Consider the following 25,353-nt stretch of genomic DNA (forward strand, 5'->3'; position numbering starts at 1 on the left):
CTGACCCCCGCTGAGATATGACCACGCCCCCTTTCCCTGGCCACGCCCCTCCCAGAGCTCCCTCCAATCCCCGCCGGCATGCACTCCGCCCCTATCCTCTTCGCCGAGCCCGCCCTCCCCGTTTTCTTATTGGCTCGCTGGCGAGCGATGCGGCCCAATGGCCAGGCGGCGCGGGGGGAAGTGGGGCGCGGGCGCGGGGCGGTGCCTGCGCCGTGCGGGCCCGCTGGCCGGAAGCGGCGGAGCAGAACCCGGCGAGGGCAGAGCGGCGCTCCCGCCTTCGCCGCCCCTTCCCCGCCGCGACCCCCGCGTCCCGCTGCCGCCGCCGCCATGTTCCTCACACGCTCCGAGTACGACCGGTGAGTACCCTGCCGCCCCCGCCGCCCCCCGCCCACGCCTTCCCCGCCGCCCGCGGCCTCCGGCTGAGTCACGGGCCTGCGGCCGGTCACCACCCTCCCTGTCCCGGTAGGCCCTGTCCGGCGCCTTTCGTCGTGGGGCCGCTCTGAGGAGCTGGCGAGGACACCGCGGCCCTCTTGGGCCCTGCCCAAGGGCCCCTGCCCGTCCCCCGGCCCACTCCGCCCGGTCCGTGGGGACCCCCGTCTCGCTGGGTATCGGTACGGCCGTCCGGGTTGGGGCCGTCCCTCCTCTACGGCGGCTCTTCCTCCCTCTTTCTGTTTCCTTTTGGGGTTTGGAGAGCCCAGTTGTGTTAAATACGGGAGAAGGGAGGGCACGTCCCGTGTGACCGGGAGTTTCCAGTGCTGAGAGGCCCCGAGGCCCCTGGTGCGGGGGGAGGCTGCGTGGGAGGGGGTGGTAGTGTCTCTTAAAGCTGTAGTTTATCTTGTTAAATGTCTTCTGGAAGCTTTTCAAGAAGTTTTAAGAAGGCTTTTGGAGAAGTCCCTTGGAGGGTGTTGTGTGTGGGTGGAGGCCCTGGGCACAGCACTGCTCTTGCTCGCAGGCACAAGGGCTCTGGGGGAGGAGGGCAGGGGTCTCCCGCCCGGTGTGGTGGGCTGGGAGCAGCGGGGGAAGCCAGGCAGGGCTGGTGTGTGGGGAGGAGGTGGGTGGGATGAGGTATCCAGAGACGGGAACAGGTCTGTGCCGGTAAAACAAAATTCTCCTGGCGCTGTGAGAAGGCGCGCTGTTTGGAGTGTGAAGGCAATGTGCTTCCAGCATCCACAGTGTCAAGTGTGCCATGAAAACCAACCTTATCCTGAATCCAGACCCTGCCGCGAGGGTGACGGGCTCCAGCGAAGCCGTGACATGTCCCAGCTGCTGCTCCTGTGTTACCTGTCCCCGGCTGGCATCGCCCTTTCTGCCATCACTCTTGAATAACGAACTGTGTTTCTTGTGAGCCATCAGTTTTGTGCCCTTTACACCGTCTCTGATGTCATTCTTTCAGGGGTGTGAACACTTTTTCTCCGGAGGGGAGGCTGTTCCAAGTGGAGTATGCCATTGAGGCCATAAAGGTATCGTCAGCTCCGTCCGGTTGCCAAACTGATGTTAAGGGCTCTTTCAAGCCCGAAGTCTGGGTTTCATCAAAAATAAAACAGTCAAGTTCTGTTTGTTTGGGCTGTGGTCTTGCTCTGCAGCGAGGCAGGGTTTGGCTGGCTCCCAGGGCAGTACGCAACACTGAATGGGTGCTGCTGCCTTTCTCCATAGGTGCCACTCCTGCGTGCCACTGCTCTGGCAGCTCTTTGCTAGCCTCTCACCTACAGCTTGTAGTAGGAGAGCTGCGTGCCAGCGTTTGATTCCATCTGCCCAGCCGAACCCCCCTGCAGCTCTGCTCTTTATGGGTCGTGAAGGATCAAAAGCCATCGATTTCCCCCAGATGCAGGGGAATGTTCCCCTCCCTGCCTCCTGCCAACCAATTTACCCCCAAACCAAACACAACCCAGAGATGTTAATCCCTAAATGGGACCTACTAAAAGCTAACGTTGAAGCGAGGGGTGCTGAATGCCTGTGCACCGTTATTCTGCCTGCAAAAGTTTGCGCTGCCAGCGCATCGTGCACTTCGTGTCCATAAACACTTGCAAAGAGCAGATGAGTGCTCTGCTTTCTCTTCACCTCCCTGAGCTTAATGTAGCGTTCCCTTCTGGTCCATGGGCTTTATAAATATGGAATAACTTAAACACAAAGCGGCAATTCTTCTCTTGCTAGGTCAACTTTCCTTTTCTTAGCTTGCCGCTGTAGCGGCTTGGAGTGTGTCACTGTTTGCTCGGGTGAATTTGAAACCCTGAAGGCAAAGGTTGTTACGAGCAAACAAACCTACCTCTGCGGAGCTAAATGGTCTTTCTGGGGCGCGAAGTGTTCTTGATAAATGTTCTTGTTTCTGAGAATGTGGGCGCTGATTGCGGGTAAGTTTAAACTCGGGGAAGCTGGTCAAGTTTTGACGTGAAGAAGCCCCGAGCAGGCCTGTGTTTGCACAGGGGGAAAAGAGGGTACTGGCTTCATCTTTCTTGTATTGCTTTAGCTCATGGGGGCACTACTTAAAGGAGGGGGCAAAAAGTAATAATGTTTATTAAGGCATTGGGAAGTAAAAACTCCCGGAAGGATGTCAGTTACCATGCTGACTCTGTAATTACAAATATATCTACTAGCATAGCAATCGTACCGAAGCTGTCTGGCTTTTTCATTTTTCCAGGTCAGCCCATGAGCTTACCGACGAAATTGCTGCCGCTCGGGTGGCTCCTGTGACACGTTACACGTGGTGCCCCTGCGTTAGGGGTGTAGGAGGAGTTTTTATTCGTGTGCTGTAGCTTCATTAACAAAAATACATCTGAAATGACACCCGTTGTCCCTTCTTCCCTTGGGGTTTGTGCACAGCTGTGGCGTGCTGCGTGCTTAAAGGACGGGAACGTTGGGCAATGCCTAAAACCATGGCTGTCTGCAACGGGGCAGGGAGATTCCTCTCTGCCAGGCCTGTGGTTATAGGGGTAGCTACCTGGGGAAGCCTGCTGCTGCAATTAGGCCATGTAGCCTGATTGGGCTATTCGGAGTCAGCATCTCTACACAACAGCTAGTACAGTTACTCCAGTAAATTCCCCAGTGTGGCAAAGCTGCAAGTGCTGGGAGCAAGGTAGGGGCCTGACACCCCCTGTCAGCTGTGCTTGTGGCCATGGTGACACTGAGGTGTCCTGCAAGACCAGGGTAAAACCTGCTGCGGTGTCAGCTGTAGGTGATTAACTGCTGCCTGGAAAATGGTACCTGCACATAAACACTTTTATTCTTGTAAAGTTTGTGGATATGAGAACACTTGGGAGAGAAGGAGCTAATGAAAAGAAAAACGCCAAAGCCAGAAGTGCAGATGCAGTCAGAACTAAGGCCGTTATGTGAAATCCTCCTCTCTCACTTTAAAATTTAATTTCTGTCTTGCGAAGGAAGATTTGCCAGGCCTTTTAAATTCATAAGGTTTTAAGCTGTAAAAATTGATGTTGGCTGGGGAAGAGATTAGTGATTTGCAGCAGCCCCTCTGGGTTCTGATGAACTAATCAGCTGAGAAGCAGCAAGAGTTTAACCTTTCCAGTTTCCTAGTTCAAGTCGTATCGTTTAAAATTTGGTGTGTAAAGCCGTAGAGTCTTGCGGGTAGGTTTCTGTGTTGGTGATGCAATTGTCTTGAAAACAAAATGTAGAAGTCAAAATTGGCATCGCATCGTTTATATTTATGCGAGCTCTCGCGGCTAGACCTTGTGTCGGGTGAGGTGGGTGGTAACTGTGCGGTGGTTTTCAGCTTGGTTCCACGGCCATCGGGATCCAGACCTCGGAGGGTGTCTGCCTGGCTGTGGAGAAGAGGATCACCTCCCCGCTCATGGAACCCAGCAGCATTGAGAAGATTGTAGAAATCGATTCCCACATAGGTAAAGAGAAAGATGTGAGCTTCGGGTGCCCCTCTGGAGGAGCCCTGGGAGCATCCCTTGAGTTTTGGATATGATTATATATATATATATATGTAATAACACTCTGTCCCCTGGGAGTTTCAGAAGCAGCGTTTCAGGGCTAGCTTTCCCTGCGGACAGCTCTGCTGAGCCGAACGGGAATGCTCATCCCTGAACACCAGGTTCTGGTACACTGGTTTTCCAGGCTCCAGGCCAGCAGGACATAGTTACAGGAGCAGGAAGAGGCAGCTGAAGCACCCCCCTTCCCTGCCTCGGTGACCTCTCTCATGAAAGCTCATCCCAAATTTAGATCTGGGAGGGCAGGGAATTACTGCAAAAGGCTTGACCGGAGGCCAGTTTCTCTGGGAGCACTAATGTTAGCCCGTGCCCCTGCGCGCAGCAGCCTCTGCACCGAGAGGGGGGCCACGGCAGGCTCTTGACCAAATATGTCGCCTTGAAAAGCAGGAGACCTCCAAAATACCCATGTTGCTGATGACATGGGTTGTGGAAGGAGCTCTCCAAGTGTCTGATTTCCTCCTCTGGTGTGCTTGCGATACAGCCCCTCTCCTCCTGGCGCAGGATCTGGGCTGGAGGCTCCTGCTGCATCCCCCCCCCCCCCCAGTGTGCCTTAGCCAGCCCTCCCCATGGAGGGTACAGAGGCGTTCCTCTTCAAAACGGTTTCTGCATTTCTGTCCGTTACCTTCCCTTGGAAGGCCTCAAACGTGTTGCCTTTAACCAGTTCAGGCATGGAGTGGGTGGCAGGTGTGACTGGGATAACTGGGATCTGCCTGCCCTTCAGCTGGGTGGCCATCCTTGCTCTTGAGCAAATCTGTTTCAATCCCATCCTCTCCAGCAGGCTGCGGTGCGGCACTGCTGTGTGCTGCTGCGCAGGGCCACACGCTGCCCTGCAGCCTTTTCTGTTTCACTGCGGGCTTTGGGAGGTCTGAGGGATGAGCACCTCACAAATAATCAGTGAAATGACTCGTGTTTTCCCTCTCTGATTCCAGGGTGTGCCATGAGTGGCTTAATAGCTGATGCAAAGACTTTAATTGATAAAGCAAGAGTGGAGACTCAGGTAAGACTTGACATCTCTCTCTTCTTAAAACACCAGCACCAGTCTCGGGGGGCATCTCGGAAGTCTCTGGCACGGGAAGATCATTACAGCGGAGGAGCTGGTGTGGAGTGGGAGGCTTGCGGGGAGTGTAGCTTTCCTCACGGGGTTTTTGCAGGACAGGTGGAGCCTCGTGCATATTCTTTTCCTCTTTGGTATTGCACGTTTGGTGGGAATTTTACAGCAGGGTCTCCAGTGGTCTCTTAGCCCTGGCAGATGTGCCTCGGTGCATGTGTGGGGCTGCGTGTTAGAACTTTGCTTTGACAGAAGACTGGTTATATTGGTTATGGTTTTGGCCCCTTAAATGTAATTGGTGCCTCAGCTGCTCGGAGGTCCCAGGTACAAATCTCTGTGCTGTAGTAAAGACTTTCCCAGTGGGGTTTCCCTGCAGGGCAGCACTCCTCGACCCCCTGGAGAAGTGGATAACCCCATCGCTTCAGAAACAGATACTGGGATGAAGTGCTCCAGCCTTGTATTTTCCTTGTTGGCATCTCAAGACCTACCTAGGTTATCCCAAGCTTTTCTGGGGGATCCCTGCACAAGCCTCCCAGCTTCTGCGCTTCCCACTCTCTTCCTGGTGCTTCTGTTTTGTGGCTGAACAGGCCGTGCCCTGGGTGCCAGCAGCCTGCCCAGGGGCTCTGGAGGGAAGGTGTCTTTGTGGCTATGCAGGGCATCACTCCAGCCCGCCCTGTGAACAATCCAGGATTATTGTTATTTTGGGAACAAGGTGATAGTTGGAATCCTTATTAATTTTTTTCCCTTGCAGAATCACTGGTTCACCTACAATGAAACCATGACAGTGGAGAGCGTGACGCAGGCTGTGTCCAACCTGGCGCTCCAGTTTGGGGAGGAGGATGCGGACCCGGGGGCGATGGTGCGGAGCTGGGGGTGCTCTGGGGAGGTGCTGTTGGTTTTTCTTTGACTTTGCCCTCGGCCTTGCCTAACCTGTTGGCTCCTTTCTGTTGCAGTCTCGTCCGTTTGGCGTTGCGCTGCTTTTTGGAGGAGTTGATGAGAAGGGACCCCAGCTGTAAGTTTGGCTCTTTTAATCCAGACCAGCTCTGGGAAGAGGCAGAACCTCTACTGAAACTTCCCAGGACATTTTAATGGCTTCATTCTGGGATTGTACTTAAGCCAAATACTTGGGGTTTATCCCATTATGTACCTGACGTGTGTGTTAATGCTTTTAAACCCTTCCTTTCAAAGCATGGGTTGCAGCAGCCTGAGTGCTGGCTGTTGGTTGGGGCTTGAAGAGAACACTGCCAAGTCTTCACCAAATCCTTGTTTTTTTAACATGGTTTTCTGGGCAGGAGGGAGGTGTTAAAGCTCTCCTCATCCCCAGTATATTCTTACCTTTCCCTAAAGGACTAGCAGAGCCACTGGTAACATAATATGTGGAGCCTGCTGTAACATTCCTTGGGGAGGTGGTGGAGCGCTTGTAACCTGAACTTGAGCGCTCAGCCTCCGCTGGCGGTGGGAAGAGCCAGCCCAATAAGGTCTCCCCACCGTCTCCCTCCCAGGAGCAGCAGCAAAAACGTGCTGGGTTTAGTAAAAAAAAAAAAAAACCACAAAAAAAAAACAACAAACAAACAAAAAAACCCAAAAAAACAACCAAGGGGGTGTGTGTGTAAAATAAAAAGGAAAATGATTCTGCTCTGAGCATGGAGGGCTGTGTCAGGAGTGTATAGCTCTCCCAGCGTAGCAGCCCAGCGGGGGTCTGCCGGTGGCTGTGGTGCTCCTCAGACCTAGGTCTCCTCCTGTGTGGACCTGTGCTGATGGCAGCAGCAGTCCCCTGAGGCCACCAGGTGCGAGGGAGAGGAGGCTGGGCGCAGCGTGGGGCCTCGGAGTGGGGCCGGGGAGCTCTGGGAGCACCGTGGGTCTGGTGGGAAAGCCCTCTGGGTGCCGTGGGGTGGGGTGCAGCGGCTGTTCACGCACACCCGTGTTCCTGCAGGTTTCACATGGACCCTTCGGGGACGTTTGTGCAGTGCGACGCCAGAGCGATCGGCTCCGCCTCGGAAGGCGCACAGAGCTCCCTGCAAGAGGTTTACCATAAGGTAAAAGGCTGGGTTGGGGCTGATATCTCACAAGCTACAGAGGTACCTCGCGACCTACATTTCTTCCCGAGGAGTGATTCACAGGACTCCTCCTGCCCTATAGAGGAGGTGTGTGAGCTCGTCAGGGTGGGACTCGGTCCTTGGCAGTTGATCCTGTGATTAGGTGTCAGCGCTGAGCTGCTGGATGAGGATCTCTACGGTGAGGAGAGTACTACTACCAGCAGCTTCCCCCCAGGGCTGCAGCTGGAACACGAGACCGGTGTCTGAGACGACGGTCTCCGCCTCTAGCGGGTGATAATTAAGACCATGTCAGGAAGTACTCTATAAATAAAAGAACTGCTGGTCAGCAGCGGGGCTTGGTATGGATGCAGCCTGAAGCATAAGGAGCTAAAGCAAGCGGCTTCGTTTCACCAGATCTGTTAAGCCAGTGAAGTTAATGGATTTTACGCTGCAAGTACTGATCCTATTTAATATCAAATGCAAACTTTCTTCCCTCCATGAGGAGGGAGGTGCCTGGTTTGTGTAGTGAGAAACCAAACACTGTAATGAGAAGCATAATTGATGGTGTTGATTGCTGTGAAGACTTCCAGCCTAAGACTTAATAACCTAATTTGTTCACTAACAGAATTGTCCCAAGTTCTGGGCTCTCTGGCTTGTTTACTGTCTTCCAAGTGCAAAGTAACTGCAAACACAGCTATTGTCACTCTCCGAATGTTGCATTGCCCTCTGGATCTAGTTCCCCCTCCTGCAGGGATTTAAATGATTAAAGCATGAAGGCTTCTGCCAGGAGGGAGTCCGGCTTTTCGGAGCTCCTGCTGGAGTTTGTTGGGAGGAACTGCTTGATAGACAGTAACTGGTGAAGAGAAGTGGGCCCTTGTGTCCCGATCCTGACAGTAAGGTTTATGTGCCCAGATTAACAGTTCCTAAGCTTTGTAAAAAGTTACACAGAAGCAGAAAGTCACCATCCTTGCAATTGTCACTGTCCTGCCCAAACAGTGCACTTTGATCTCTTGTTGATGCTGTAGATAACTTGATAAGCTTTTCAATTTGCTGCCAGCGACAGCTTGAAGGATTTGAGAAGAGCAGGGGGGAGAGCAGCACGCTTTTCGCGGTCAAAGGGGAAACGTCCAAGCACTTCCTTGAACGTCAACAGTGCAATTAATGACTGATTTGTTTTACAGTCGATGACGCTGAAAGAAGCAATCAAATCTTCCCTCGTCATCCTGAAACAAGTTATGGAGGAGAAACTGAATGCAACCAACATTGAGGTAACTGTGACCCCGTTAGCGGCGTGTGATGGCAGCTTGCAGCGCTTGGCACGGAGCAGGGAGCTGCGCTGCCTGTAGGCTTTGCTTCCTCGGTGCAAATCCTGCTGGCTGCACAGCGAGTGGCTTGGTCGGTAGGGTCTTGCGTTTTAAACATCCAGGTGAGAAAGCTGCCTGCTTGCTTTCTGGAGAGGAGGCTTGTCTTTGCTTCTGGAGCAAGGGGTGAGCTGGTGGAGCCGCTCGAGGTTTCCCAAGCCAGCGGCTGGCTGGCTGCAGATGTTCTGGCGCGTTCGAGCTGCCCGTTGTAGCATGTCATGTGCGGCACATTGGGAAGGTTGGAGCTTTCTTTGGACTTGCAGAGGTGTGCAGCCTGGCTGATCCATGAGTGCTGGCAGCAGTGATTCTTGCGGGGCTCCCTGGATGTGGGCTGGAGCCTCTGCTGACCTTACACGGGCCGAGTCAGCCAGTGGGAACCTTCCGTGCCAGCCAGATCGCTTTTTCTTCCCCTTGGTTTAGCCATTCTTTTTTTTCCGTGGTACTTGTAATATTAGAAGGAATGAAAATTATACAGCTTCTGGACTTGCTATATTCAGTCTTGGGTCAGGGCCAAAAATCTGTTGGACAGGAGGACCAAAGAGGTGAAGCTTGGTGAAGCCTCCGGGTGTGAATATGCTCCTCTAACCTCCGGCTCTTGCCCACAAGTGGCCGGGCTCGCAGAGCTCAGCTTGACCCGAGCGTGCAGTGCTCTCGGAGACCCCCACAGATGTAGTGGCACCGCTCCCCTCAAACCCTGCTCGTTAGACTTCCAGTGCTCCTTTTTAGGCAGCAAAGGTAAAAACCCTTCCAGTTTGTTAGTGATAATGCATAGATGATGAGCAGGGCTGGCGTATAGAGTTTGCTTCTATTTCTGGCGGGTTATGAGACACTAGACCTTTTCAAATCATGTCATTCCAGCTCCTGAGCTGCTCTCCTCCCGTCGTTGTCCTGTTCCTTTCCTCTCAGTGCTGGGAACCCATTTCCCAAACAGCCTAAAAGTGTGCACCCCATTTTTTTTATTAAATAACTGCTGCTGGGGACCCTTCCTGACGTGATTAACTGGCTGTCTTTGGGGGAAAGGGCCAACAGCATGCTGAAAACTTAGACGCTGTCCAGACGCGATGCTGGCCAGCTGAAATCTGCTTCCCCAGATGCTCTCCCAACCCGCACTGATCAGTTCTCTCTCTATCAGCTTCAGGTCTCTTCTGGAAGATCTGCATACAGTGCGAAGAAATTGAGGCAGGGGAGCGTGTACAGTATCCTTATGTCATGTCCCCGTTTAACAGGGCTTAACTGTGCTTGGCAAAGCTCTGAATGTGTTGAGGAATCATATCAGGGTGAAGTATGAGAAGAATGCGCTGAGGATTAAAAGGTCTCTTCTATTGACTCAAGTCACCCTTCTGGCTGAAAGTCTTCTACCTGAAGTAGCTGGTTTGCTTTCCAGCCTTTTAGAAGTATGTGGCGTTCAGGTTTATTTACTCTAGCTGCTTCCACCTCTTGTATGGGGTTTTCCATCTAGCAGCAGAGAGAAAGGGCAACGTGTGGTCACGGAAAGAGTTAAATCTGTCGCCAGCAAGGGTCAGGAGAGCCTTAAACAATGTTAGGCTTCTAAATTAATTACTTCCCTGTGAAGCCTGTAAGGGAATAAGTTGAGGGAAGCTTTTGCTTGTAGGGAGAAGGTGAGGCACAGGTTTGAGTGGAGTACTTGGCGTCTCTGAATACGTGGTTTGGGGTTAGGGTGCCTGTATGTGTGTCGCTGAGTCCATGTGGGTGTAGCGTCAGGCCAGTGCCCATACAGGTGATCTGAGGGGCCTGAAGTGGCATCTGTAAGTGTCTCTTGACGTGTCTGAGAACGCCAGGTAAAGCCTGGGCTGTCAGGGGCTCTCAGGCTGTGTTTGGGATGTTTCTCCTTGTGAAAGGCTTCTGGGTACCCTCCCTCTACCACAGAAGCATGTCCTACCATCTCATGCTGTTTTCTGGGTGACCTTGCAAGCGGAGAAGCGGATGAAGAGCTCTGGGATTTGCCAGGACCCTCCTGCAGCTTCAGCTTATTGCAACCAAACACTTCAATCCCTTAAGAGTAAAGATACGTGCCTGGTGCCAGGGGGTGGCTGCAGGCGAGGTCTTGGAGCATCCCAGCTAGCTCCTGCAAGCTTGCTGCCTTGCCTGCCCGCGGCAGCTGCCTGTATCTTGGGCTCTCGTACCGCAAGCTAGGTGCGACCCGAAGTCCTGCTTACATTCCTTTTCCAGCCTGGTCATTCTGCAAGTATGTCTTGTTCTGGTGCGCGCCCTGTGAAGTGTCTCAGCTGTCTGCCCTGGATGCTGTCTCTGCTCCTGGCAAAGGGGCAGGGTAGAGCGTGTCGTCCCCCAGCTTTGTCCCTTGGGCTTTGCCTTGGAAGAGATTTCCTTGGCCTGCTTGTACAGGGCACTAGGCTGCTGCAAGGTGCACCGTGGCTTGCTTATTGTTGGTATTTGGTGATCAAAAGGCAGGTTTGCCTCTGCCTCTGTTTCCCAGAGCTAACCCCCAGTCCCCTCTTGAGTGTTTTGCTGTCTTGGGTCTCATAAGGCACGTAATGGGCCAGGATTTGTGCCTTTGGTTAGTTACCGGAGGAGGAGAGGCGCTTCTGCTGAGGGCACGGTGAACCGCCCCTCTCTAAGGAGTGTTTGATGAAGAACTCGTGTTCACGGGGTCTTTTTCCTCAGCAAGCAGAAGCAGAGCCTGCCTGTTCCCAATAGACGTTCCCTGCTGCTGCTACTATGAGGAGACTGAGTCAATTAAAAGCTATTTCTGCAGCAGGCAGCTATTTTAGGGAATCAAAGAGCATGTTACGGAGTGGAATGATCTTGCTGGGCTGGCAGATCAGGCAGCTGAGAAGGAACAGCTGCTCTGTCTGCTGCGGCTGCTCTCTGTTCCCTGCCCCATGCTGTCACTTCACATATGCGGGCACACTTAACCCCTTGCTCCTTCTCTTTCAGCTTGCCACAGTGGAGCCTGGGATGAAGTTCCACATGTACACAAAAGAGGAGCTTGAAGAGGTCATCAAGGATATTTGAAAAGGAGAGAGAGACTCTCTCAAAGGCTCGTTCCCCCGCGATCAAAGCGAACTGACTCTCGGTTCCTTCCAGTACCTGTGATTTTGTTTTCCAGCAGCATCTGTAATTGCTCTTCTTAGAAGGCTCTTGAGGTTTTTTTACAGTTTCTGTACATAACTGATCTCTACAGTAAGAGGAAATGATAATAAATCATTTTGTTACGCTATCCTGGCTTCCTCATCGTGGAGGTCTGAGGCGAGGGGGCCATTTATAGCTAAAATCAGGGGCAGATGAGGGCAACATCTGCTGCAGAAGCTGGTGCTGGGCGAAGCAGCACCTGCCAGGTTTGTGGCGGTGCGGTGCTGGGTCCGTGCTGTGGCAGTAGCAAGTCTCCCTCTCGTGGAGAGCGCGGTGACATCGCATCAACAGATCGGTGTGTAATTTCGCCCGAGTCTAGAAAAACGTTAGATTTTTAGATCTGCTCGTACCTGTTCGGTACGTTGCCCTTGTCCTTCTCCAGCGGTTTTAGTCTGCCCTGGATTACCTGGAGCTCTAACTCCTTTCCAGGGAGGACATCCGTAACCAGGCTTGGATTTTGCGTGTCCTTTTGGCGGAGCTTAGAAATACCTGGAAAGGGCTGTGATAGACCAGAGCCCGCCAAGCAGGAACAGGTCTGTGGTTAATGGGACATTAAATTGTGCAAGTACCGCTTGATTTTGAGGGTAGTCTTGCGACCAGCAAACTTCAGCTTATCTACTTCACAGGGCTTGGTGCTCTTCTTTCTCTGTCCCCAGCAGACATCTCTATCCTTGGCCTCAAAATAGCATCTGAGCGTTAAAGATTGGTCTGGTAAGGGAATAAACTGAGATTAGTACAATGTTTTCCTACAACAGCGTGCCTGCATCAGGGGCTGGAAAGGCAGCTCTGAGCTCTGCCGTGGCCCCTGGTAGCCTGCCCCGTGCTGGCCTGTGAGCGCTGGCAGGCAGCAGAGGCTGCTCCGCTCTGTCCTATTTTGAGAAATTACTGGTTCACCCTGAACAAAACAACGTTGTCTGCCACGGAAGAGATGGACGTGGCCTGTGCTGCTGCCGGGAGGGGGTTTGCCTGGTAAGTGGGGACGTTTCCAGCGTTACGTTTGGCTGGAAGGAGTGACTTCCCTCTCGGTTCAGCGCTAGGGATGCTCCACCAGCCGTTTCATCGCTTGGCAAAGCCGAACAGTCACAGCAAACCTCGGCTGATCTCACACCTGCCAGCCTTTACCTCTTCCGGAAGGGAAAATGCCAATCCCATTAATTTTTTCCTCTCTTGCCGTTGCCAGACGTGCAGGAAGGGAAGCCAGGTCTTCATGGCTGGAAGATCAGTCCTTGGGTAACCTCAGTTTTCAGAACAGCCGAGCGCCGCCTTCTCAGGAGTTCCTGCTGTGAGCTTCCCCCTCTTTGCGTCTAAAGGAAACAAACTGGATCACTGGGCGATGCCCCAGGTGGTGGAGAGTTGAACGCACCACCTGTACCTGCAGGTGGAAGAGCAAACAAACCAGATTATCGGTGGACTTTACCCTTTGGGGAAATGGTCTTTGTAGCCTGGATGGGGGGGGACCCAGCCCACCCCTGCCCCTGGCTGTCGGTGGGGAAGCCAGCCTGCCCCCGGCATTACCTGTGCAGCTTTAGAGCGTGGTACCTGCTCTGGGTGGCACTCCTTGTCCCCGAGATGAATCTGCAGCAATGAGGGTGGCTCCGGGGTGGAAGCTCGCCTGTCCTGAATATCCAGCAGGCCGGGATGATGGCTGGGGCACCACCCTGAGCATCGCCCGCATCAACCCACCCTGCAGGTGGAACGGGGGCTGCTCTCAGCTGCTGCCTTTATCTTCAGCTTTACCATGCTTCAGAGCTTTAGATCATCCCAAAACTTGCTCATATTCCCTTCGGGAAGGAGACAGGAGTATCCCAGCTGTTGTAACCCACCCTGCCCCGTGACACTCTGCCGTCGCAGGAGGCGGTGCTGCTCCCGGGTTTGTTTGTGCCCTAAGAAACACAAAAAGCCAATTCTTCCCGGCGCTGTGCTCCGGTGGAAAATGGTCCTTTGTGCCCTGCCCTGGCACATGGTTGCGGGTGGCAGCGTCACATGAGAGCGGTGCCCCGAGTGCCCTGTGTCCCTGAAAATCGAGGCTTTGTGCTCCTCCTGATCCCCGCTGGCAAGGGGGAAGCCCGAGCCCTTTCCAGGCTGACCTGGGGCGGGGGGGGGGGGGGGGCACAGCCCTTCCTTCTATCTTCCCCCCCCCCCCATCCTCTGGCTATGGGCTACCTGCCCCTTGGGCGAGTGGTGGCCCCCAGCAGCTTGTTGCTGAGGGAGGGGTCACGCACTGACACCCCCCCTCCCCCTCCCCCCCTGCCAAACCGCCTTTTCTCAGGGGAAGAGGAAGGAAAACAACCGGCCCGGGCGGCAGGATGACACAGCAGCGCAAGGGCAATTCACTTTTCGGGACCGGGGGGGGGTGAGCACGAGCTCGCCGAGGCTCTGGGGGGTTTGACCCCCCCCTCTCCCTCTGCGAAGCTGGAGGTGCCGCGGCAGAGCCCCCCCGGGCCCCCCTCCGCCTGCCCGGGGGCACCGGGGCACAGCCCCTCACCCCCCTCCGGGAGCTGCCCGGCCCCTGTCGCGCCGTGTATTGCACCAGCGCTCCGGGGGGGGCAGGGCCCCGCTCCAGCCCGCTTGTGCAACGTGGCCGACGTGCGATGCTGTCACCGTCACCGGGCACGGGAGGACCCGGCCCCGCCGGTGCCAGCCCGGGGCGAACGGGGGCGGCCAGCCGGAGGGGGGGTGCACGCCGCTGAGCCCCCTGCCCTGCCGTGCGCCCCCGCAGCCGGGCGCTGACCCCCAGCCTGCCTCCCCGCCTCCCCAGGCACTGCGCTTCCCCCGGGACCCCCAGCCCGGGGAGGGCCCGCGCGGGCGTGGCGGCGGGCCGGGGGCCGGCCTGGCGCGCCCCGGCTACCTGTCGCTTCGGCCAATCAGAAAATCGCTCCGTCTGTCCCCCTATGGCGGCGCAGCCAATCAGAGGCTTGTCGCTAGGTAGATTAGAACCCGGGGTCAAACGCGAGAGAGGTGGGCTCGCACCCATCGTGCAAGAGCTGGCGGCCAGTCGCGGGAGGAGGTGGGCGCTGATTGGCAGCGCGATGAGCTAACCGGAGGGCGCGGGGTGGGGCGGGCCGCCAAGGAGGTGCGCCTCGGAGTAGAGCGGCGTCTCCCGCAGCCAATCAGCGCGGGGGGGGCGCGGCGCCGGGGCGGGCGGCGGGGGCGGTGGCGGCCAATGGCGGGCGGGGGGGCGGGGGGTGGCGGGCCCGGGCGCGGGGCGGCGGCGGCTGCGGCCGGAGTCGCCATGGGGCGGCGCGGGGCGGCGCGGCTGGCGGTGGCGCTGGCGCTGGCGCTGGGGGCGGCGGGGGCGGCGCTGGGGCTGCGGGCCCGCGACCCCCCCCGCGGCGGCGGCGCGGGGGGGCCTGGCGGCGGCGGCGGCGGGCGGCGAGGCCTGCGGCGGCCTGCGCGGGATCCCGGCCGCCCTCGGTAACAACACGCACCAGGTGAGCCGGCGGGCGGGGCCGCGGGCCGGCAGCGCCCGGGCGGGGACGGGGACACTCCTAGGAGGGACCGGGGACACCGGGGACCCCGCGTGTCAGCACCCCCGGCCGGGGGCGGGCGACACCTCCTGCCCGGGCCCTGGCGGTGCCTGGCGCCGGCCGCCGGTTGGGGAGGCGGGACCGGCGGGCGTCACTCCCCGTACAGCTCCCGGGACCGGCAGACGGACGTTCCCCTCCCCACGTCCGCTGGGACAGGCAGACACCCCCGTGCATCCCATGGGACAGACAGACAGGCAACTCCCCCCGTATCCCCTGGGACGGACAGACACACACCCCCCCCCCATATCCCCTGGGACGGACAGACACACACCCCCCCCCCCGTATCCCCTGGGACGGACAACCCCCTGCAATCTATGGGGTGGGCAGACAGGTAGACAGACCCCTCCTTGTATCCCCTGGGACTGACTGACACCCTCCTGCATCCCGTGGGATGAACAGACGGACAGACACCCCCCCATATCCCCTGGGACGGACAGACACCCCCTGTATCCCCTGGGACGGAGGGACAGACACCCCCCCCCATATCCCCTGGGATGGACAGACACCCCCCCGTATCCCCTGGGACGGACGGACAGACACCCCCCCCCTTATCCCCTGGGACGGACAGACACCCCCCTGTATCCCCTGGGACGGACGGACAGACACCCCCCTGTATCCCCTGGGACGGACGGACAGACACCCCCCCCCTTATCCCCTGGGACGGACAGACACCCCCCTGTATCCCCTGGGACGGACGGACAGACACCCCCCTGTATCCCCTGGGATGGACAGACACCCCCCTGTATCCCCTGGGATGGACAGACACCCCCTGTATCCCATGGGACGGATGGACAGACACCCCCCGTATCCCCTGGGATGGAGGGACAGACACCCCCCTGTATCCCCTGGGACGGAGGGACAGACACCCCCCTGTATCCCCTGGGATGGAGGGACAGACACCCCCCTGTATCCCCTGGGACGGAGGGACAGACACCCCCTGTATCCCATGGGACAGACGGACAGACACCCCCCGTATCCCCTGGGACGGACGGACAGACAGATGGCCCCTGCTCTCCCTGTGCCAGCTGGGGCAGGACAGGGCAGGACTAACAGCCATTCCCAAGGGCTGGACAGACAGACAGATGCTGGCCTGCTGGCAGGGGGGTGGCAGAGCCCCCCCCCGCCCCCCCCAGCAGGGAGCAGCCCCCTCCCAGCCCCCATGGGCAGGCAGACAGCCGCGGGGGGATCCTGACCTCATCCCTCGCCAGGACGGCTGGGGGTTGAACATTAACTGCAAGGGCAGGATCTGCACCGGGATCTGCTCTGGGATCTGTGCCGGGATCCACTGGCTCTCAGCCACCGGCTACGCCTGCTCTGCTGGCCCGGCTGGTTGCCACTTGGTGGCTTTGCCATCCCAGTTTGACCAGTCCTTTGACTGGTCTTGTGCCGATTCACGTTTCTTTCCCTTTTTCCCTTTTTTTTTTTTTTCACCCGTAAGGAGATGCCTCCTGCAGAGCGGGGTGTGGGGACGGGGTGGCACTGTGGGGACCCCTTCCTGCCACCTCACCCCCACCCGTGGGTGATGGGGATGGCTGTGGCTGTGGCCTTGGTCCCGCTGCGGGCTTCCCTTCTCCCTGCCTTAGGACGGGCAGAGCCGGGAGCTGCCAGCACCTCTGTCCCCAGGCACCCCACGTGTGTCCCCAGGCACCCCGTGTGCCACTAACTACCCCCGCCCCACTGCCATCCAGTCACTCCAGTCCAAACCAGTGTCCCCTAGTGCCACCAAGGGGGTCTTTGGCTGGCAGGCAGCTGCCCAGCATCCTGCCTGCTCCGGGAGGTGGATGCAGGTGGACATGGGCTGTGGGAGCCTTTTCCAGGTGTGGGGGGGTCCCTGCGTGGTGATGGGGGGCTCAGTGGCGCAGAGGGGACCCTCCCGCACCCATGTGCCATGGGGACAGGTTAGTGTCACCTTCCTGGGTGGGTGACAGGGGAAGGCTCCGGGACTCGTGTGTCCCCTGCAAAGGGGTGGCCATGGGGCATGCTGCAGCTCTGTCCTGCTGGGGGGGGGCGGCAGTGCTTGTCCCCCCCGGCTGTAGGAGTGCTTTTGCTATCTCTTCCCTCACAGTGTGTCTTCGATGACCTCAGCGGCTCCGTGTCACTGTCCTGGGTGGGCGACAGCACAGGGGTAAGTGCCGGGGTGGGGGTGGGGGCTTCCCTCCCCCAAAGCAGCTGATGCCTCTGGAGGGGACACGAGTGGCCCCCTCCTGTGCCCGAGGGGCTGTGGGGCTGGTGGGACCTGAGGCAGGGGCTCATCTGGGGCTGGGACACAGAGGGGGGGTGCCTGGGGAGGGGTCAGCCCTTCCCCCTGGGGGGACAGGGGGGAGCCCAGGGCCAGGGGGACCTTGGAGCTCCGGGTGTGACCCCGCCTGTCTGCCTCTCCCTGCCCAGGTCATCCTTGTCCTGACGACGTTCCAGGTGCCGCTGGTGATCATGAGCTTTGGGCAGTCCAAGCTGTACCGCAGGTGAGCCCCCTCCCCCCGCCACCCTGGGGACCCGGCGGGTGGCACGCTGGGGACTGTGGGGTGGGCCGGGAGCAGCCCCCGAGGCGCTGTGCTGGCTCACCACCGCGATGATCCCTCCCTTCCAGCGAGGACTACGGGAAAACCTTCAAGGACATCACCGGCCTCATCAACAACACCTTCATCCGGACCGAGTTCGGCATGGCTATCGGCCCGGAGAACTCGGGAAAGGTAGGAGGGGGCGGCGTGCTGGCTTGGCAGCAAGCCAGAGCTGTGCCTGGCAGCCCCCCACCCTGGGCTGGATGGGTCACCATCACGGTGGTCTTTGGGAGTTGCCGCCATGGCTGAGCGCCCCCCCCCCCCCCCCCCCCCTTCCCTGCACCCAGGTCATCCTGACGGGTGACGTCTCCGGCGGCAGCCGCGGCGGCAGGATCTTCCGCTCGTCGGATTTTGCCAAGAATTTTGTCCAGACGGATTTGCCCTTCCACCCGCTGGTGCAGATCACCTACCACCCCCAAAACTCGGACTGCCTGCTGGCCCTCAGCACCGAGGTGAGGGCTGGGGAGCCAGGATGAGACCCTGGCTGGGGATGGCGAAGGCTACTGGTGGTGCTTCTCCAGGGATCAGCCGGGTTGTGGCTGCGTGGCCTGGGCTCCATCCCCACGCCAGGGGGATGTGTGTGGCCCTGGGGGGGGAGGGGAACACGGCTGGGGATAGGGGTTTGCGTCCCCAGAGCTGGGGGGAGGCTGTTGCGAGGGGTGGGTCAGCCATAACCAACCTCTTGGCTCTTGCAGAATGGCCTCTGGGTCTCCAAGGATTTTGGGGAGAAGTGGGAAGAGATCCACAAAGCCGTCTGCCTGGCCAAGTGGTGAGTGGCTGCCCGCGGTGCGGGGGCGTGAAGTGATTTGGGGGGGGGCTGGTCACAGCCTGAGCGGGCAGGGGGACCCCCACAGTGAGCGGTGCCACAGCAAGGGATTGATCTGTGGGCAGTGGCATCCTGAGCCACCATGTCCCACCTGCCTTCGGGTGCGTGTCCCCCCACTTCTCTTCCCCAGGGGTGCGAACGACACCATCTTCTTCACCACCTACCTGAACAACTCCTGCAGTAAGTACCTCTTGATCCTGAGTCACATCTCTGGTGTCCCCATCACTCAGGGGGGTGGGGCTTGGAGGGGGTGATGCCCCAGAGAAAAGCTGGGATTAGCTGGGAATGCCCAGAGCTGGGACACTGGAGGGGGACACAACTCCGGTGACAGCTGACGAAGCTGGAGGCAGCTCCGGGCTCGTTAATCCACCGTCCCTTCTTCTTAAGAAGCTGATCTGGGGTTACTGGAGCTAAAGAAAACCTCCGACTTCGGCAAAACCTTCAAGGTCATCGGCACCAAGATTTACTCCTTCGGGCTGGGAGGACGCTTTCTGTTCGCCTCCGTTATGACAGAGAAGGTCCTTGTCCCCCCTCCTGGTACTGCCAGAGAGCGGGCAGCAGCGGCTGGTCCCTGCCTGCAGCTCTCCCCAGCAAGGAGGATGAAGGATAACGATGCTTTGGTTCCCCAGGGTACCACAAGGCGCATTCACGTCTCCCTTGACCAAGGCGAGACCTGGAACATGGCCCAGCTCCCCTCCGTCGGGCACGAGCAGTTTTACTCCATCCTGGCCGCTAACGATGACCTGGTGTTCATGCACGTGGACGAGCCGGGCGGTGAGTGGCACTGGGGACAGGGACACATCCTGGGGCTGGGGACCACTGGAAACCTCTGCAGCAAGCCAGCCAGCTCCTCACCTGAGCACAGGGCTCTCTCTCCGTGCTGCAGCAGCTCCGCTGTGCCTTGGAGGAAGGGCTTCCTCATTAAGGCATCGCTAATTAGCTGGCTGCTTGCTCTGGTTTGCAGCATGCAGGGACCGTGACCACACTGGGTCCGTTTTGTGGCGCTCGGGGGGGGTTTCTCCTCTCCCCCAGACACCCCAGGGCTTGCTGGTACCAGTACCGGTCTAGGGGGGCCCCATGGGAGCAGCCCCCCCAGCCCCACCTCACTCCTGTCCCTGTGTCCTTCCCGCAGACACGGGGTTTGGTACCATCTACACCTCCGACGACCGCGGCATTGTCTACTCCAAGTCCTTGGAGCGGCATCTCTACACCACCACCGGCGGCGAGACCGACTTCACCAACGTCACCTCGCTGCGGGGCATCTACATCACCAGCGTCCTCTCCGAAGGTGGGCGGCCGCGGCTCCCTCCCTCTCCCCAAACTGGGGTTGTGCCCCCCCCAGGGATGGGATCTGGCCCCTGGGGTTGCTGGAGGGGAGCGTGACCCCGGTGCAGGGAGGGGGGGATGGGCTGGGCATCCTCCTGACCCCTCGCATCTTCCTCTTCCTCCCACCAGACAACTCCATCCAGTCCGTGATCACTTTTGACCGCGGTGGGGAGTGGGTGCCGCTGCGGAAGCCCAAAAACACCACCTGTGACTCCACGGCCAGGAGCAAGGAGGAGGTGGGTCTGTCCCCTCCGGGGGTCTCGCCGCGGGTCCCCGGGGTGCCCTCTGCCTTGGCTCTGCCGAGGGGGTGCTCGGGGGGGCAAGCCGCACCTGAGATGCTGAGGGTGCGGGGCCAGCTTTGCATGGGCTGAGGGCTGCGCCGTGGGGCTGGGGGTCACACCACGGGGTGCGTGGCAAGCCCTGAGCAGGCTGGGGGGGGGGTCCCAGGGGTGCTCCCCAGCACCCACTGGGAGTTAATGGGTGACTCTGCCCCTCCCTGTCCCCGGTACGTGCGGGCTCCTGGACTGGCTCTGCTCTTGCGCTTGCAGTGCAGCCTCCACATCCACGCCTCGTACAGCATCTCCCAGAAGCTGAACGTCCCCATGGCGCCGCTCTCCGAGCCCAACGCCGTCGGCATCGTCATCGCCCACGGTACCGAGCCTCACCAGGGTGGGCGGCGGGGCCCCAGGGAGCCCGTATCCGCGTGTGTCACCCCCACGGCTCATGTCCCCCCTCCCAGGGAGCGTCGGGGGGGCCATCTCGGTGATGAGCCCCGACGTTTACATCTCGGATGACGGGGGCTACACCTGGGCGCGGATGCTGGAGGGGCCGCACCATTACGCCATCCTGGACTCGGGGGGGCTCATCGTCGCCATCGAGCACACCAGCCAGCCCGTCAACGTCATCGAGTACGCACGGGCTCTGTGTGGAGGGGCGGCTCGCTGGGGTTGGGGGGGGGGGTCCCAAGCAAAGGTGGGGTGGGAGGGAGCTGCGGGAGGTGCCTCCTGGACCACCCGGGTGCTGATAGACCCCTCCCGTGCCAGGTTCTCGACAGACGAGGGGCAGTGCTGGTACCAGTACGCTTTCTCCAAGGAGCCCATCTTCTTCACTGGGCTGGCGTCGGAGCCGGGGGCGCGCTCCATGAACGTCAGTATCTGGGGCTTCCGCGGGAGCTTCCTCTCCCGCAAGTGGGTCTCCTACACCATCGACTTCAGCGAGCTGCTCAGCAGGACCTGTGAGAGCGGCTGGGGACAGGCGGGGTGGGGGACAGCCGGGCTGGGGACAGCCGGGGCCGGGGACAGCCGGGGCTGGGGGACAAGTGGGGCTGGGGGACAAGTGGGGCTGGGGGACAAGTGGGGATGGGGGACAGCCAGGGATGGGGGACAAGTGGGGCTGGGGACAGCCGGGGATGGGGGACAAGTGGGGCTGGGGGACAGCCAGGGATGGGGGACAAGTGGGGCTGGGGACAGCCGGGGATGGGGGACAAGTGGGGCTGGGGGACAGCCGGGGATGGGGGACAAGTGGGGGTGGGGACAGCCAGGGATGGGGACAAGTGGGGCTGGGGGACAGCCAGGGATGGGGACAAGTGGGGCTGGGGACAGCCAGGGATGGGGACAAGTGGGGATGGGGGACAGCCAGGGATGGGGCCAAGTGGGGCTGGGGACAGCCAGGGATGGGGGACAAGTGGGGATGGGGGGACAGCCAGGGATGGGGACAAGCGGGGCCAGGGACAAGTGGGGCCGGGGGACAGCCGGGGCTGTGGGACAGCCAGGGATGGGGACAAGCGGGGCTGTGGGACAGCCGGGGCTGGGGACAAGCGGGGCTGCTGACAGCAAGCACTGGTGACAAGTGGGACCAGGGACAAGCAGGGTTGGGACAAGTGGAACCAGGGACAGCCAGTGTCGGGGACAGCCAGGGCTGGGTGGGGACAAGTGGTGCTGAGGACAGCCAGTGCTGGGGACAGCCAGGGCTGCGCTGGGGGACGCTCCTGCCCCAGCCCCCGGTGCAGGTAGTGTTCGGGGTGTCTCTGCCAGGGCAGCGTGGCCCTCGGTCCCCTCCGTGGGGACGGGGTGAGGGGCGGGTTGGCACACCCAGCCTGTGGCTCGTGCCAGGCGGCTCCCCCCGGCACAGCGCCCTGCCCAGCGCCACGGTGCTGCCGTCCCCGGGGGACGTGTCCCTGGCCACCGCTCAGCCCTCTCCTTCGCAGGCGAGGACAAGGACTACACCATCTGGCTGGCGCACTCCAGCGACCCCAGCGACCCCAGTGACGGCTGCATACTGGGCTACAAGGAGCAATACCGACGTCTCCGCAAATCCTCGGTGTGCCAGAACGGCCGGGACTACGTGGTGACCAAGCAGCCGTCCGTCTGTCCCTGCACGCTGGAGGATTTCCTCTGGTAGCCTCCATCGCCTCGGCTCCCACCTGCTGTCCCCGTTGGGGACCGGTTGTCACTCTCCTCCAGCCGGGTCCCCCGGCAGGGTCCCATCGTCCTTCCCAATTCTTCCCGCAGCGATTTTGGCTACTACCGCCCGGAGAACCAGTCTGTGTGTGTGGAGCAACCGGAGCTGAAGGGACACGACCTGGAATTCTGCCTCTACGGCCGGCGGGAGCTGCTCAAGACCAGCGGGTAAAACTCCCCGGGGTTGGGGAGCAGCAGGGTGGAACCCCCAAATTCCCCAGGGAACCCTTCAGCCCTGCACCCAGCGGGGCCAGATCCTGCCCTGTCACCTTGGATCTGGGCTGGCGGTCCCTGGGAAACGGCTGTGGGGTCACCAGGTGTCACCTCCCCCTCTCCAGGTATCGGAAAATTCCAGGGGACAAGTGTTCGGGAGGGGAGAGCCCGAGCCGGGAGGAGACGGACATGAAGAAGAAATGCACCAGCAACTTCCTCAACCCCAGCCAGCTGGTAGGTGACGGTGACAGCGGCCGGGGCGGTGACAGCTCCGGGCATCGGGCCAGCTCCTGGCCGTACCCTTGGAGCCAGCAGATCCATGCTGGGCTGGGCCGGGCCGGGCTGGCTGGATGCTGTGGGGACATCAGGACATTTGTCCCCCGGGATAAACGGGGGTGCTGGTTGTGTCTGGGGGGGCTGGTGGTGCCCCCCAGCTCCGGCCACCACCTCCTCTCCCCACAGGCAGCATCCACCAGCTCCACCCCCATCATCCTGGCCGTCGTGGCCGTGCTGCTTGTCACCGCTGTGGCCGGAGTCCTCCTCGTCAAGAAATATGTCTGTGGGGGCAGGTGAGGAGCTGGATGCTGCCCCCCCCCCAAAACATACGGCAGGGGTGACCCTGCCCATCCCCCATCCCGGCAGACCACCCCCCAGGCAGACCCTGCACCCAGCCGCTCCATCCTGCTCCTCGCAGGATGAGTGTATCCTGGGTGGGGGGCACATTGCCAGGGGTCGGGGCTGTGTGGTCATGCCCCCCCCCCGCCCCCCCCCCCCCCCCCCCTTTGCTCCTGCAGGTTCCTGGTGCATCGCTACTCTGTCCTGCGGCAGCACGCGGAGGCCAACGGCGTCGAGGGCATCGACACGCTGGACCCCGGCACCCTGGCCAGCAAGAGCGGGTACCACGATGACTCCGACGAGGTGAGCGCGGGGGTCCCGGTGTCCCCCCACGGGCACCCCAGCCTCCCGGGGCTGTGTTGGGGGGGGCAGGACAGGGACCATGCTGGGGACGGGGAGGGGGTGACGGTCCCATCTCTCCCCAGGACCTCCTGGAGTAGCGGCACCGACGCCAGGGACACCGCCACGCTGCTCGCAGGGACCCCCACAAGCAGGACCCCCGCGCAGGCAGGGTCCCCTCGCACGGGGGTGGCTTTGCTGCTGGGGGGGGGGACACGCGCAGGGGTTTAACTTAACTCCACTTTAATATTTCCTTCCAGCGCGGGACAGGGGCTTTTACGATCTTTTTATTTTTCCCTTTTCTGGGTTGTTTTATTTTAAGGATGACTGAGTAGGAACTGCTGTCCCCCGTGGGGAGTAGCCCCCCCGCCCCCCCTTCTAACCGCAGCATCAGCCCCAGGGTGCTGGGGACAAGCCCTGAGGTGTCACCGCTGCTGGGGGGGGGGGGGGGGGGGGCGCACTGAGGGGAGGGGGGCAGCAGCCAGGCCTGCCTGCAGCCCCCAGCCCCGCTGCCTCTTTCTTCTCCAAAGCAATACAAGCTGGGCTGCCTGCGCCGCTGCCGGGCCCCCCCCCCTACGCCCCCCAGCTTGGGGTGGGGGTCCCCATGGCCAGGGGGTGTAACGGCCCAGCTCTGGCCCCCCCGGGCTGGCCTTGGCCGAGGGAAATGCAGCAATAATGAATGAAAGCTTGAAGCTCTTTACCGAGGGGCCGGGGCGGGGGCTCAGCCCCAGCAGCCCCCCAGCAGGCAGGGGTGCAGGCAGGAAGGGAGGGGCTGGCCTGGCCTGGCACCCCCCCCCCACCCCCCCTCCAAGTGCTGGGTCAGTCCTCGCCCCCCCCAGCCCCCCGCTTTGCACCCTGCCAGGATTTGGTCCCAGCACTGTTACAGTCTCCTTACACTGGAAATCTCCTTTTCTTTAGGGGAGGGGGGGGGGCTGCACCCCCTGACAGCCCCCCCCCCCCCCCAGCCAGGGTGCCCGGCTCCTTGTGACCCCTCCCCCCCCCAGCTGGGCTGCAGGGGCTTTGTCTGACCCCCCCCCAAGCTGGGGCACGGGGTGCAGTGGGATGGGGGTGCAGGAGGGGGGGGGTACAGACCCCCTTTGTACCCTTCAGCCCCTCGTGCCCCACCACGGTTATCGCGATCTGGCCGTGCTGTCATGACATATGGCTTCTGCTCTCGCCCCAGTGACTGTGCAAAGCCTGCTGCGCCCCCCCCCCCCCCCCGGCACAGCACGGTGCTGGGGGGATGGGGGGGCCATGGCCCCAGCGCCCCTTGCATGTGCTTCAGCGTCCCCATGGGACTCGCGGGGGGGGGGGCAGGGACGGAGCGTAACCCCCTAACTAAAAGCCATAGCCCTGTGCCCCCCTCCCCCCCGCCTGGCTTGGGGGGGGGGGGGGGGACAGACACACCAAGGCCAGTGCAGAGTCCTGTAAATAAACCTGGATGTGTTAATAACTTTGTACTGGTATTTTTCTGTATATTTGCAATATTTGGGTTATTAGAAATAAAGCCAAAACGGACCCTGTGTGCCCTGATCTGTGTCGGGGGGGGGGGACGGACAGTGGGGGGGGAGGGGGGGGGTCGCCCCTTGCAGGGGTGATGCTGGAGGGGGCCCGGGGGTGGCGGTAATTAAAAAGGCTATAATTTATTCCGGTTTAAGGCAACTCAATACAAACCCACAGCAGATGCACAGGCGACACAGTGCGGGGGGGGCACGGAGGGGGGCTGTCCATGCAAATAGAAAAGTGGAGGGTGGGGGGGGACACACACAAACAGACCTGCGCCCCCCCCCCCCCCCCAGGAGGGGCCAGCACTTGCTGCCGGAGGATGGGGGGTGCCTATGGGGCTGGGGCGGGGGGGGGGGGACATGCATCACCTCTGCGGGGCTGGGGATGCTCTGAATGTCACTGGGGCCACCAGAGGGGACCCCACACCTCGGGAGGGGGGGAAAAGGGTAGGTGGGAGAGCTGGAGACCCCTTGCCCCTTTTGGG

The 25,353-nt window shown here is 60.2% G+C and overlaps 2 protein-coding genes across 3 annotated transcripts; both read left to right on the top strand.

The window, feature by feature from the left end:
* Positions 1-208: 208 nt before the first annotated feature.
* On the top strand, positions 209-11,588 carry PSMA5 (proteasome 20S subunit alpha 5). The gene is made up of 9 exons (XM_040616684.1): positions 209-356; positions 1,394-1,460; positions 3,722-3,848; positions 4,874-4,941; positions 5,744-5,851; positions 5,946-6,004; positions 6,926-7,028; positions 8,210-8,296; positions 11,306-11,588. The coding sequence occupies exons 1-9, from the start codon at positions 328-330 to the stop codon at positions 11,381-11,383; spliced, it is 726 nt and encodes a 241-aa protein (XP_040472618.1). The 5' UTR covers positions 209-327; the 3' UTR covers positions 11,384-11,588.
* A 3,212-nt stretch (positions 11,589-14,800) lies between these two features.
* On the top strand, positions 14,801-24,881 carry SORT1 (sortilin 1). Of its 2 annotated transcripts, none has more exons than XM_040616807.1 (20): positions 14,801-14,931; positions 17,093-17,152; positions 17,416-17,489; positions 17,615-17,717; positions 17,873-18,037; positions 18,281-18,354; positions 18,542-18,591; positions 18,799-18,929; positions 19,041-19,185; positions 19,544-19,699; positions 19,867-19,973; positions 20,286-20,388; positions 20,477-20,645; positions 20,781-20,971; positions 21,944-22,133; positions 22,248-22,364; positions 22,535-22,643; positions 22,872-22,978; positions 23,204-23,327; positions 23,450-24,881. In XM_040616807.1, exons 3-20 carry the CDS (start codon positions 17,458-17,460, stop codon positions 23,462-23,464), a joined length of 2,088 nt encoding a protein of 695 aa, XP_040472741.1. In that variant the 5' UTR covers positions 14,801-14,931; positions 17,093-17,152; positions 17,416-17,457; the 3' UTR covers positions 23,465-24,881. The 2 variants fall into 2 exon arrangements, with proteins under 2 accessions (XP_040472741.1, XP_040472743.1); XM_040616809.1 differs by having other exon boundaries at positions 14,860-14,931; positions 18,802-18,929.
* The last annotated feature ends 472 nt before the right edge of the window (positions 24,882-25,353 follow it).

Source organism: Falco naumanni, chromosome 17 (assembly GCF_017639655.2).
Source record: "Falco naumanni isolate bFalNau1 chromosome 17, bFalNau1.pat, whole genome shotgun sequence".
NCBI classification, from domain to species: domain Eukaryota; kingdom Metazoa; phylum Chordata; class Aves; order Falconiformes; family Falconidae; genus Falco; species Falco naumanni.